This window comes from Vicia villosa, linkage group LG1 (assembly GCF_029867415.1).
Source record: "Vicia villosa cultivar HV-30 ecotype Madison, WI linkage group LG1, Vvil1.0, whole genome shotgun sequence".
Taxonomy (NCBI): Eukaryota; Viridiplantae; Streptophyta; class Magnoliopsida; order Fabales; family Fabaceae; genus Vicia; species Vicia villosa.
Genome location: NC_081180.1, coordinates 251795355 through 251807581, shown reverse-complemented (window position 1 = coordinate 251807581; position 12227 = coordinate 251795355). Strand labels below are relative to the sequence as shown.

Genomic DNA, 12227 nt, shown 5'->3' with positions numbered 1-12227 from the left:
CAATTTCAAATTTTTCTCTAAAAATGTCAAAACATTTCAATTTGTAATTCGAAGTCAAGCCATCAGAGCATTGGATTTGTAGGATCTCTAAAAAGAAGATAAAAAAAAAGTAGGAAATGTTACTATCCAGATGAATATGTTCTTTATCCAGATGAATATGTCTTTGAACCGTGAATGACATGAACAATTTGACTAGCAAAATAATTTTTGAATTCACTCACTTTATAAAGGGTTAAATATGTTTAAAATCTCTCTAAAGTTATGTATTTATACTTTTGTTCCTTTAAGAAATTTCGTTAAAAAAATGTCCCGCTAAAGTTTGGAATTTTAACTTTTGGTATCTCTTGTAACTTAGTGACAATTTTTACAATTTAACGACTGAATTAACGATAATTTACTACTTAACGAGTTAATTAACGACGATATTTAACATCTATATTAACAGGAAGCACCAAAAATTAAAATTTCTAACTTTTAAAAAACAATTCTTCAACGAAATTTTTTAAAAAGATGAAAAATAAAAATAACTAATCTCACAAAAACTTTAAACATAATTTGAATTTATCCATGTATGATAAAAACAAAATTTGAAAGAGAAATAGAGGGGACGTTTTGAATATTGAAGTCCGTGAAATAAGGTGTATTGTTTTTCCTTTGTTGGAATTGGTAGGTATCTACGTTTATGGAATCCGCTTAGGATTCATGTGTTCTGTCTCCACTCTGTCCCCCACTTTCTTCTCTAAGCATCTTTTCCATGTACTTCAAAATCTAACCATAATTTCTGTCCAAATAAAACTTACTAATTTCTTTTTGCTGAAATTAATATTCTTACTTAATTAACTTCAATATTGACTTATATCTGCCGGCAAACCATTACTCTTTTGCCACGTGTCAATTCAAGATTCGAGCAAAACGTATATCTCATTTGTTAAGAAGTGTGCCACTTATAAGGACATGTTCAGGCCATATATTGTCCGATGTGGGACTCTTAACACACCCCCTCACGCCCAGGACTAGACAACTGGAGCGTGGAAATAAATGGTGGGTGACTCTGATACCATGTTAAGAAGTGTGGTTGGGCCTAACTCATCCCTACAAAACCGGCTTTTAGGGTGAGGATTGCCCCCACTTATAAGGATATGTTCAGGCCATATATTGTCCGATATGGGACTCTTAACACATATTTAAACAATCTCATTAAACAAAAAGACAATATATAAAATAAACAACTTTTCATTTTATGATAAACTTTTTTTGTTTGAATGAACCATATCTTCATATTTTCAAATACCAAAACTCCTAAACTTTTATATGTTATTAATAAGAATAGTTGAATGTAATTTGCCAAAGTTGATTTAAGACATAATATGATATCATATTGGTGTCTCTCTTATTCTAACTATCAAATTGATGCTTTGTGTAAATTATTGTGCAAGAATAGATTAAGGCAGACAAAAAGGGTACCTAACATTTTCAAGTTTGGCAATGAATTCCAAAATGTGAGCTATCATTTTGTTGTTAGATTAAGCACCGACAACCTTTTGACTTGGTTCCCTTCCATTCCTAGAAAACACCAAACTACGTTACACTAACCACTTATTATATGTCCTTAGACTTCATCATCATTTCATCTCCACACAAAAAAAATATATATATATATATATTTTTTAAAATATAATTTTACTATTTTTTAATAAAAATATAACAAATATACTTAAATATGATTTAGAAAATAAAAATATGAAAAAGTTATATATATTTATAAGAAAGTTATATATTTATTAAAAAATAATAAAAATCACACCTAAAATTTTTTATCCAAGTTTTCTCCCATACAAAATCCTCTTATTTTTTATTATATATTTTAATCATTTATGGCACATATAAATGCTACTAAGTATGTCTTTTAGCCTTTGAAAATTGAAACCTTGTAAATTTAGATTCTAATAAAAATTAATTGAATTTTTAATTCTACAAATTTTAATTAATATTTAAATTCTCCATAACAATTATTAAACCCAATTAGGGGAAAGACATCATAATTGGGTCTTATCACATAAGATAAATATTTTAATAACACATTAATTTTTCGATTAATATGTTTTTAATTAAAGAGCTGTACAACGGATAATATTTCAATGATATCTTTTGGTAGTTATTCATTTGAAAATAAAGTTGCAATCCTCTTATATTTTTCTCTTAAAAAGTTGAAGCATATTTCAAAAGTATAATAGTACAAATAGGGAATGGATCCCCTCCCTTGAATTTTTTCTCCAGTGCACTTATAGTGGTTGGATTTTATTTAATTTTAGATTTTAAATTAGTTAAAAATTTATTGGAGGGTGAGGATGAAAATTGAACTCCTTCCTATTAATTTCTCACGGGAACGATTTCGTGATATCTATTACAAGTTCAACATTAGTTCAAATTTCAAAAATGTATCCATTTTGACAGAGAGAAGAGAGAAAGAGAAGAAAAAGAGAGCGAAACATGATGTAAGAGAGATGAATCTTAGAGAAATATAGAGACAAAGTTAGAGGAAAGTTCCCACAAAAGAGTTAGAGGATCCATATCCCTTCTCTAAGGAAATGAATTCTCTAACTTTGAAACCACTAACTTTACCTAACTTTAGTCCATTTCGATAGAGAGAGAAGAGAGAAAGAGAAGAAAAAGACAGGGAAACATGATGTAAGAGAGATGAATCTTAGAGAGATATAGAGACAAAGTTAGAGGAAAGTTCCCACCAAAAAGTTAGAGGATCCATATCCCTTCTTTAGGGAAATTGATTCTCTAACTTTGAAACCGCTAACTTTACTTAACTTAAGTCCATTTTGATAGAGAGAGAAGAGAGAAAGAGAAGAAAAAGAGAGGGAAACATGATGTAAGAGAAATGAATCTTAGAGAGATATAGAGACAAAGTTAGAGGAAAGTTCCCACCAAAAAGTTAAAGGATCCATATCCTTTCTTTAGGGAAATGGATTCTCTAACTTTGAAACCACTAACTTTACCTAACTTTAGTCCAATTTTGATAGAGAGAGAAGAGAGAAAGAGAAGAAAAAGAGAGGGAAACATGATGTAAGAGAGATGAATCATAGAGAGATATATAGACAAAGTTAGAGGAAAGTTCCCACCAAAAAGTTAGAGGTTTCATATCCTTTCTCTAGGGAAATGAATTCTCTAACTATGAAACCACTAATGTAACGCCCCAGCCTGCTTTCGGGATGATCGACTGACCCCAAAAACCAACACGGATCTTTTCAGCATGATTTGACCTCACTCACACACTTTCCGAGAAACTTCCCAGAAGGTCACCCATCCCAATACTACTCCAAGTCTAGCACGCTTAACTGTGGAGTTCTTATGGAACGAGCTATCGAAAAGAAGACGCACCTTGTTGGTATAGGTAGTACCTATCAATCCTTATAAGCCATCCTTCAACCATGCAGTCCCATACCTGCACGGCCTTAGGATCCCTCTCATTCCGATGTGGCGACCACTTTTTTCCTTATTCGGCCTCGAGTGTTCCATTCAGTGCAACCAACCCTCGCCTTCTTCGGCCTCGGGTGTTACAACTAGGATGGTTCATTTTGGAATAATGGGAACCTAATTGGTCATCACCCTATATACAGACTATGGTCCCAATATACTGTACACTACATCTTCTCTCCATCTGAAGAGTGTTCAAGGCATTAGGAGTACCGGTTGAGGAAGATCCACAAGCCAACAAATGATGTCACTTGTCTCTACACTTTTGCGTTTTAGAATTATTATTATAATTTCCAAAAGATTTTTATCTTAAGGATCCAGATATTTCTGCAATCTCATATCTCATATACTAAAATGTTATAGATCTTATAACTATAGACAGATTCATATTTATTTATTCTATTCTGCATTACAATATAATATAATATGTAGAACATGTATATGTGATTAAATTTTATTGAATTAATTTCAACAAATAATTCATAGGTGGTACTTTACGTGTGATTAGAATAAAAATCAAACACTTTATAATTATCCGACAGTGTAAAATATTCTTTTTACCGTAGATACTTATCAATTAAATTTCAAATGAAAATGTTAAAGCTTGATTTTTTTACTCGAAAATCGCATAACATTTTTTGTAATATGTTTTCATTCTATCTAAAACTTAAATATAATATTAATACTTTATTTCAAAATAATTCTTTTATTTTTTATATAAAAGAATAATTCTTTATAGGTAAATATAATAATATTTTATTTTGATTTTATTTTTCATTCCTCTATTAAAAATGAAAATAGGTTAGATTGATTTAATCTTGCAAAATTTAAAATGTAACCTGATTTATTATTAATAATAGTTTAAGTTTATGGAAACAGAGAAGTATTGCGTGCTTTGAGAAGGCTTTTCAAAAACTAGGAATAATCTCTTCCTAGAATGTAATTTTAATTTAAGGATTTGATCTTTGGTACATTTTTAGTTGGGTTGTTCGTAGCATGTTTCGGTGATCAACTTGGTGGATTTTCCAAATAGTTTTCATAAGATTAAGAAGAAGGTTGTTAGAGAGGTAATGTATGTCATTTGGTTGACTGTTTCTTGGTCAATATGGTTACTTAGGAATGCCGTCATTTTTAATGATAAGGCTATGAACTTTGAAGAATGTATTTTCTACATCAAATTCTCCCCTTGAAAATAGATCAATTCGGGTAGATTTTTCTCTCCTTATTGGTTATTATGAATGGTACACTGTGTTTTTGTTATCGCCTTCTTAAGGTGTTCTCTTTGTGTTTATAAGATGGGTGTGAGTACCCCTTATGCTCTCTTTGAATGAATTCCTTTGCCGATAAAAAAAACTGTTATAAATTTATATTTTGAGTTTAGGTCAGGCCTTTTAAAAATTTTGTTATGATCTCTAAACTTGTTTAAAAATATATTTTGTAATAATATTTTAAAATAAATAATCTAACACATATTTAAATAGACTAATAAATAAATATTCAAAAAGTAATATATCTATAAGGTCCATTTGAAAAAGAAAAAGAAAACATATAAGGTCAAATTATATTTTGAGATTTAAGATCATATTTTAAGAGTATACCTTTGTGTGGCAGTGTAAGAAATTAATGATGTGGAAAAAATTCCCAAACTTGGATTACTGTGCGCATAACAACTTAATGCGGTATGATATATTTAGGTTTTTTCTTATGAAAGTACTTGGCATATATTTAGACTTTGAAGTGACTAGTCATCCATGATTTCTTTTTGAACAGAGTTCATTCTATGTATTTGTTATCTATTCAATCTATTCATTCATTAATAATTCAATTTTTCCACTAAAAAAAGAATAAAATAATGGGTTGAATTTAATCTATATATGGGTTGAATTCAATCTATATTTCTTTAGAATATAGATAAGTTCAATTCATCTAATTTAGTGATAGATAGTTTTTGGGTATTTGTTCTTGAATGTTTTTTTCTTCTTTGTAGTTAGAAATCTTGTATGTTAATTTAACTCTGATCTCTTGTTCCTAGTGGAATTTTAATTTCATATTTTATAATATATATTATTTTGTTATTTGGGAAAAAAGTTCTTGAAATAATAATTAAATTATTAATAAATTTTAAGTAGTTTATTTATAAAATAACAAAACTTTAAAACAAATTGAAAAATATAATTTAAATTAATCTAAATAAATTATTTGGTATTCACGAGTTTTAATTCAGTACTGTCTTTATTGAAAATTAATTTTAAATTTTGTTTTATTTTAAAATAAAAAATACATAATATTGAATAATATTGTTTGATTGAACAATAAATATCTATCCAATAAAATTTATATAATAGAATAGTTAACACTTTTACAACTAGTCATCTGAATTAGAGACCACTACACAATCACATTGTGTTAACTTTTATTAATTTATATATTTTAAGTTAATTTAAATAATTAATTATCATATCATTTTTATATTTTACTAAATTAAACTAATTTTATTAATAAATTATAATTTTTTATTTAATAAATATAATTTTAAAAAATACATAAATTTTAATATATATATATATATATATATATATATATATAAATATATATATATATATTATATATATATATATATATATATATATATATATATATATATATATATATATATATATATATATTTATGATAGATGATTATTAAATGAATTGAATTATTTATTAATTGACTGACTTAAATTATTTATCACTTACTCCTTCCGTCTCTCCTAATAAGTGTTCACTTTGAAATTTTTATACTTTTTAAAAAAACGATTAATTATGTTGATTTCAATGATAAAATTAGTCTCATTTATTAAAATAACTTTATTAATAATAGGAGTGAAGATCCATTTTGGTCCCTCACAAATATTACACGAGTCAAATTAGTCCCTCACAAAAAAATTGACCCAACTTAATCCCTTACAAAATTTAACCGGATCATATTAGTCCTTCTGCTAATATTTTTCTCAAATCGGTTTTTTTTTCTAGTTTTAAACCGTGACTGGACTGCCACGTTGGATTTTATTTATTTTTCATTTTGTAAATACTAAATTGATTTTTATATTTAATTTCATTTTTAAACAATTATAAATTAATGATATAAAAAAGCCAAAATTGTTTCTTATAAGGAGTTGAACTCAGACCCACGTGGTTAATCTTAAACAATTCTAAATTTAAAATACAAAATACAAAATTTGTATCAATATGGTCTCGAACCTAAGTCTCTTCAGATTAAATGACAGTCAATTTAATACAATAGAAATTGATTTATCTATCTGTAAATGATAGTCACTTTACTAACAATAGAAATTGATTTGTGTAGTTGTTATTGATAGTCACTTTACTAACCGTAGAAATTGATTTGTCTAGTTGTAAATGATAATCACTTTATTAACAATAGAAATTGATTTATCTAGTTGTAAATGATAATCACTTTACTAACAATAGAAATTGATTTGTCTTGTTGTAAATAATAGTTGTTTTACTAACAATAGAAATTAATTTTTCTAGTTGTAAATGATAGTCACTTTATTAACGATAGAAATTGATTTGTCTAGTTGTAAAGTGAAGATTATTTAACTTGAATGGGACTTGGATTTGAGACCTCATAGGTAAAAATTTATGTATAGAATTTGTTAATATTAGTAGAAATCATGGAAATTACTTGTTTAAAAATTACTTTATAAGAAATAATTTTGGCTTTTTTGATATTATTCATTGATAATTGTTTAAAAATGAAATTAAAAATAAAAATTAATTTAGTATTTAAAAAAAAATCTAACGTGTCAGTCCAGTCACGGTTTAGAAGTATGAAAAGAACCGGTTTAGAAGTAGAAAAAACCAATTTGAGAAAAATATTAGCAGAAGGACTAATATGACCCGGTTAAATTTTGTAAGGGATTAAGTTGAGTCAATTTTTTTGTGAGGGACTAATTTGACTCGTGTAATATTTGTGAGGGACCAAAATGGGTCTTCACTCTTAATAATAGGTAGTGGAGTACTTAAATGAATTAAAATACAATAAATAAGCGTAAGTTGGTAAAATAATAAATAAATATTACATTGATATTCTAAATTGATAAATAATTTGAGATAAATAAAAATTGGAAAGAAGACACCTATTGTGGGACGGAGAAAGTAAAATATATTATTAAGAAGGTATTTATTTATTAAAAAGTATATAATTTCTAACACATAATCAATAAATAAATTAGTTTTGACTTTATTAATTGGCTAACTTTTTTTTTTTTTGAAAATATTAGTTGACTAACTTTTTTTTTTGAAAATATTAATTGACAAACTTAAATATATAAGATTTTGTCAAAAAAAAAACTTAAATATATAAGTTATTTTAAGCTATCTATTATCATTAAAAATCAAACTTTGTTTCGATTTAACCCTTTTAACAATTGAAAATGTACCAAAATATATCAAACAGAAAAAACACATAAACAACAATCTCAAAATATGAAAAACAGAAAAACAACCGAAACAATAAAACATTACCCGCCGCAACGAGAGGTTTATTCCGATGAAACCACGAACAACAGAAACAAATCTGAACCTCTAATAATGAAGAGAATAACCACAAGAGAGTTAGGCAGGTTGATAGTGGGGGAATGTGGTATATCCACACGTGTGGAGAACTAAAGTGTGTGTGGAATCTTATAACACACAAACCACTATAAATTCTGTAACAACATCCCTCTCTAAATTACTAAAACATTACCATTACAAGAAAAGAGAGTAAGACAAAACATCAACAACAATGGATAATAATAACAACATTCCATTTCCCAAAGATGATGAGAATTCTACCGCTGTTGATTGGAGAGGCAGACCCTCCAATTCTAAATATCACGGTGGTGCCAGAGCTGCTGCCTTTGTTCTTGGTATGTTCTACCTGCAACTTATATATTTTATATTTATCACAATAATATTCATGTATATATATCTTTCGATAATATTCAGGACTTCAAGCTTTTGAAATAATGGCCATAGCTGCTGTTGGAAACAACCTCATCACTTATCTAATCAATGACATGCACTTCTCTTTACCTCATTCAGCGAACATTGTAACTAACTTTGTTGGTACTATCTTTCTTGTCGCACTTCTCGGTGGTTTTCTATCTGACTCTTTTCTCGGCACCTTTTCCACCGTCCTTATCTTTGCCCTTATAGAACTTTCTGTAAGTTTACTAGTTAGTAGTTACTACCAATTATTCATCTCATTATTTTTGCTTAACTATTAATTATGCATATGCATGCAGGGTTTTATATTGTTGTCAGCACAAGCTCATTTTCCTAAACTGAAACCACCGCCATGTGATAAAAACTCGGTATGCACAGAAGCAACGGGGTTGAACACCTTGATATTCTATATAGCAATATACATGGTGGCATTAGGAAGTGGTTGTGTTAAGCCAAGCATGATTTCTCATGGAGCTAACCAATTCACTCTTCAATCAAACAAGCTCTCAACTTACTTCAATGCAACCTATTTTGCATTCTCATTGGGTGAGCTTATTGCTCTAACAGTTCTGATTTGGGTTCAAACTCATTCTGGTATGGACGCTGGATTTGCTGTATCGGCCGCCGTCATGGCAATGGCTTTCATGTCCTTTATTTCTGGGACTCTTTATTATAGGAACAAATCTCCACAACCAACCGTCTTTCGCCCCATTCTTCAAGTATGTATACATGATCAACAAAAACATGTTATATTTATATCTGATTTCTTATGATTTTGTTATGTATAAATATGAATGATGCTTATATGATATATATGGATAGGTTTTTGTGGCTGCAATATTGAAAAGAAAGAAGAATTGTTCATCTACCCAACAAGGAATTGGTGGACAGCATAGCAAAAAGTTGAGATTCTTGGAGAAGGCTTGTATACAAGAAGAGGGGAACAACACAAAGGAAAGCCATTGGAGATTATGCAGTGTTGAACAAGTTGAACAAGCAAAAATATTACTATCTGTCATTCCCATTTTTGCATGCACTATCATTTTCAATACTGTGTTAGCACAGCTTCAAACATTCTCAGTCCAACAAGGAAGTGCCATGGACACAAATATCACAGAATCATTTCGTATCCCTCCGGCATCACTTCAGGCCATTCCATACGTTTTGCTCATTGTTATAGTTCCTCTCTATGATACTTTATTTGTCCCTTTTGCAAGGAAAATAACAGGTCATGAGTCAGGAATCACACCTTTGCAGAGAATAGGAGTTGGCCTATTTCTGGTTACATTTTCTATGGTATCGGCAGCTATCATGGAGAAAAAGAGAAGGGATGCAGCTTTGAATATGAACCAAACTTTGTCCATATTTTGGATTGCACCACAGTTCATTATATTTGGTATGTCAGAGATGTTTACTGCAGTTGGACTGATTGAATTCTTCTACACACAGTCGTTGAATGGGATGCAGACATTCCTGACTTCAATTACGTATTGCTCCTACTCGTTTGGATTTTATCTCAGCTCAGTATTGGTTTCATTGGTGAATAAAATCACTTCAAGTAAAGGTGGTGATGGTGTTGGTGGTTGGCTTCATGACAACAATATCAACAAAGACAAACTAGACCTTTTCTATTGGTTACTAGCTGCACTCAGTTTCCTCAACTTCCTTAACTATCTCTTTTGGTCAAGATGGTATTCTAATGTTCCATCTCTTTCAACTATATCCCAGGAGGGTCACCTTCAATCCACGGAATCTAGACAGCACAACGATGTTGATAATAATATTCCATAACAATACCTTCTGCATTTGTATATTAGTTGATTAATCTGTTTAATTATTGAAATTATAAAGCTCTCTTTTGTGGGCAGACAGATTCTGCAAAGAATTGTAATAAGAAATTGTCATGTAATGTATATTATTTGATTCCGAAGCTTAGCATACACCATGGTTCTAAATTAAAATTTTATAATAATTTATTCTAAAGTATTGATGTGATCAAAATTGATACTCGCAGTCGTAGTGATCTTTTGAGAATCAGGGGTGTACCTGCAAGGTACTCCGATGATAAAGTGAGGAGAGAGCAATCAAAGTGCAAATACAAAAGATTTAAAGTGAGAATAAATAAATACCTAACGCTCTGGATTAGAGTCTAGACCATGAATAGGACCTGGTCGTTTATGGACCTGCTCGGTCCATACTAATAGTATCTATATCCAACTTTTCTTTTAAAAATATTTGATGGTTTATAAGTACCACCAACTTATTTACAAAAAAAATACTACATTTGTTACTGCCAATAATTAAACCCTGAAACAGCAACCTACACCCGCTCAACTGAGCTACTCCATCCACCTCTATATCCAACTTAAATTCACAAGGTAAATTTTTTTTTTCTAATAATAATAATGTAATATGAGACATGTATAGGACCCACATATGTGAATAGAGATAAATAAAGTATTGTGTATATGCAGGAAAGATACACGTGAGTTGTTTAATTTGATATAGGTATCCAAGGAGGAAATAGTGAGAATGAATATAAAGACAAAGTTGGTAGCAAGATTCATTGCATACTGAATGGATATGGATCATTACTTTTCTCTCTTATCAAATTCAAAGTAAACATGTGTAATTGACACAACAGTACTTTCGCACTTTTACTTTCAGAGGAGATCCAACTAATATGATGCGATGCTTGTGCGTATGAAACACAATGAAAGCCATATGTCTAAAAAGTCAACAACAAATTATGCATACAATTTTTCTTTTGGGTCACTACATGTACATGATGATGATTTCTTTCTGCATCATTAAGTTTTCACCTTTCAAAATGTACTGCACTTAAATTCACTCTCAAACAAACATGTGAGAAAATTTGTTGTATTTTAATAATCATGCACCTTTGTATTGATGAGACATGTCTCAAACATGTTCTACTATTGAACCCAGGCCCCCCCTTGCAATTCTCCTAAGGGCTAAGACAATGTCAATAGATAGGTGCATTCAAATGTTGGGTAAAAGATTAACATAATCTCCACTTACTCCCAACCAAAACAGAGAAAAGAGCCCACTTTGCTCTTCAACCTATCATTTTTACATCCACTATCACCACATTTACTCACCAATTTTTTATTCAGGACCCCTCTTTGTTGTTTATCATTTTTCTAGGTTTGACATTTGATATGTTATGATGATAAAATGAAATCTTTTATAATTATAAACCCTTTGAAAAAGTTATTTACACAATTACTCCTTCCTCTTTTTTTTTTTTTTTTTTTTTGTGTGCAACAATTACTCCTTTCTCTAATTATTTACATAACCACATCTTTTAATATTGTATTATTATAATAATAATTATTATCATTTTAATTTTATTTTTATTTAATTTTCCGTTACAAAAATTTAAAATAATTATAATTATTTTAGTATCAATTAAAATGCATGAAATACGATCGCATTGTTTGATTTGCTGACACCAAAATAGACGAGAGAGAGGACTCTAGTTGGCTGAGAGTCACCAACTAGAGGAAAGCTAGTCATTCCAAGGCCTAGGATACTATTGGATTAAGCGGCAGGAGGAGGCAAAATGCTCTTGCATCCTCGTTCTTTTTTACGTCTTTTTTGAAAGAGTAAAAGTAAAGAGATATGGTCGAGGTCTTCAAGGTGTTTGGTGATATTGATGAGGTCGTTATTCCTTCAAGGAAAAACATTAGATAAAGAAGATTTTGATTTGTGAGATTCTTCGA

At 29.6% G+C, this 12227-nt stretch overlaps 1 protein-coding gene across 1 annotated transcript; it reads left to right on the top strand.

Moving 5' to 3' along the window:
- Positions 1–8042: 8042 nt before the first annotated feature.
- On the top strand, positions 8043–10448 carry LOC131625797 (protein NRT1/ PTR FAMILY 4.4-like). The gene is made up of 4 exons (XM_058896630.1): positions 8043–8402; positions 8482–8699; positions 8781–9200; positions 9304–10448. The coding sequence occupies exons 1-4, from the start codon at positions 8279–8281 to the stop codon at positions 10270–10272; spliced, it is 1731 nt and encodes a 576-aa protein (XP_058752613.1). The 5' UTR covers positions 8043–8278; the 3' UTR covers positions 10273–10448.
- Positions 10449–12227: the final 1779 nt, after the last annotated feature.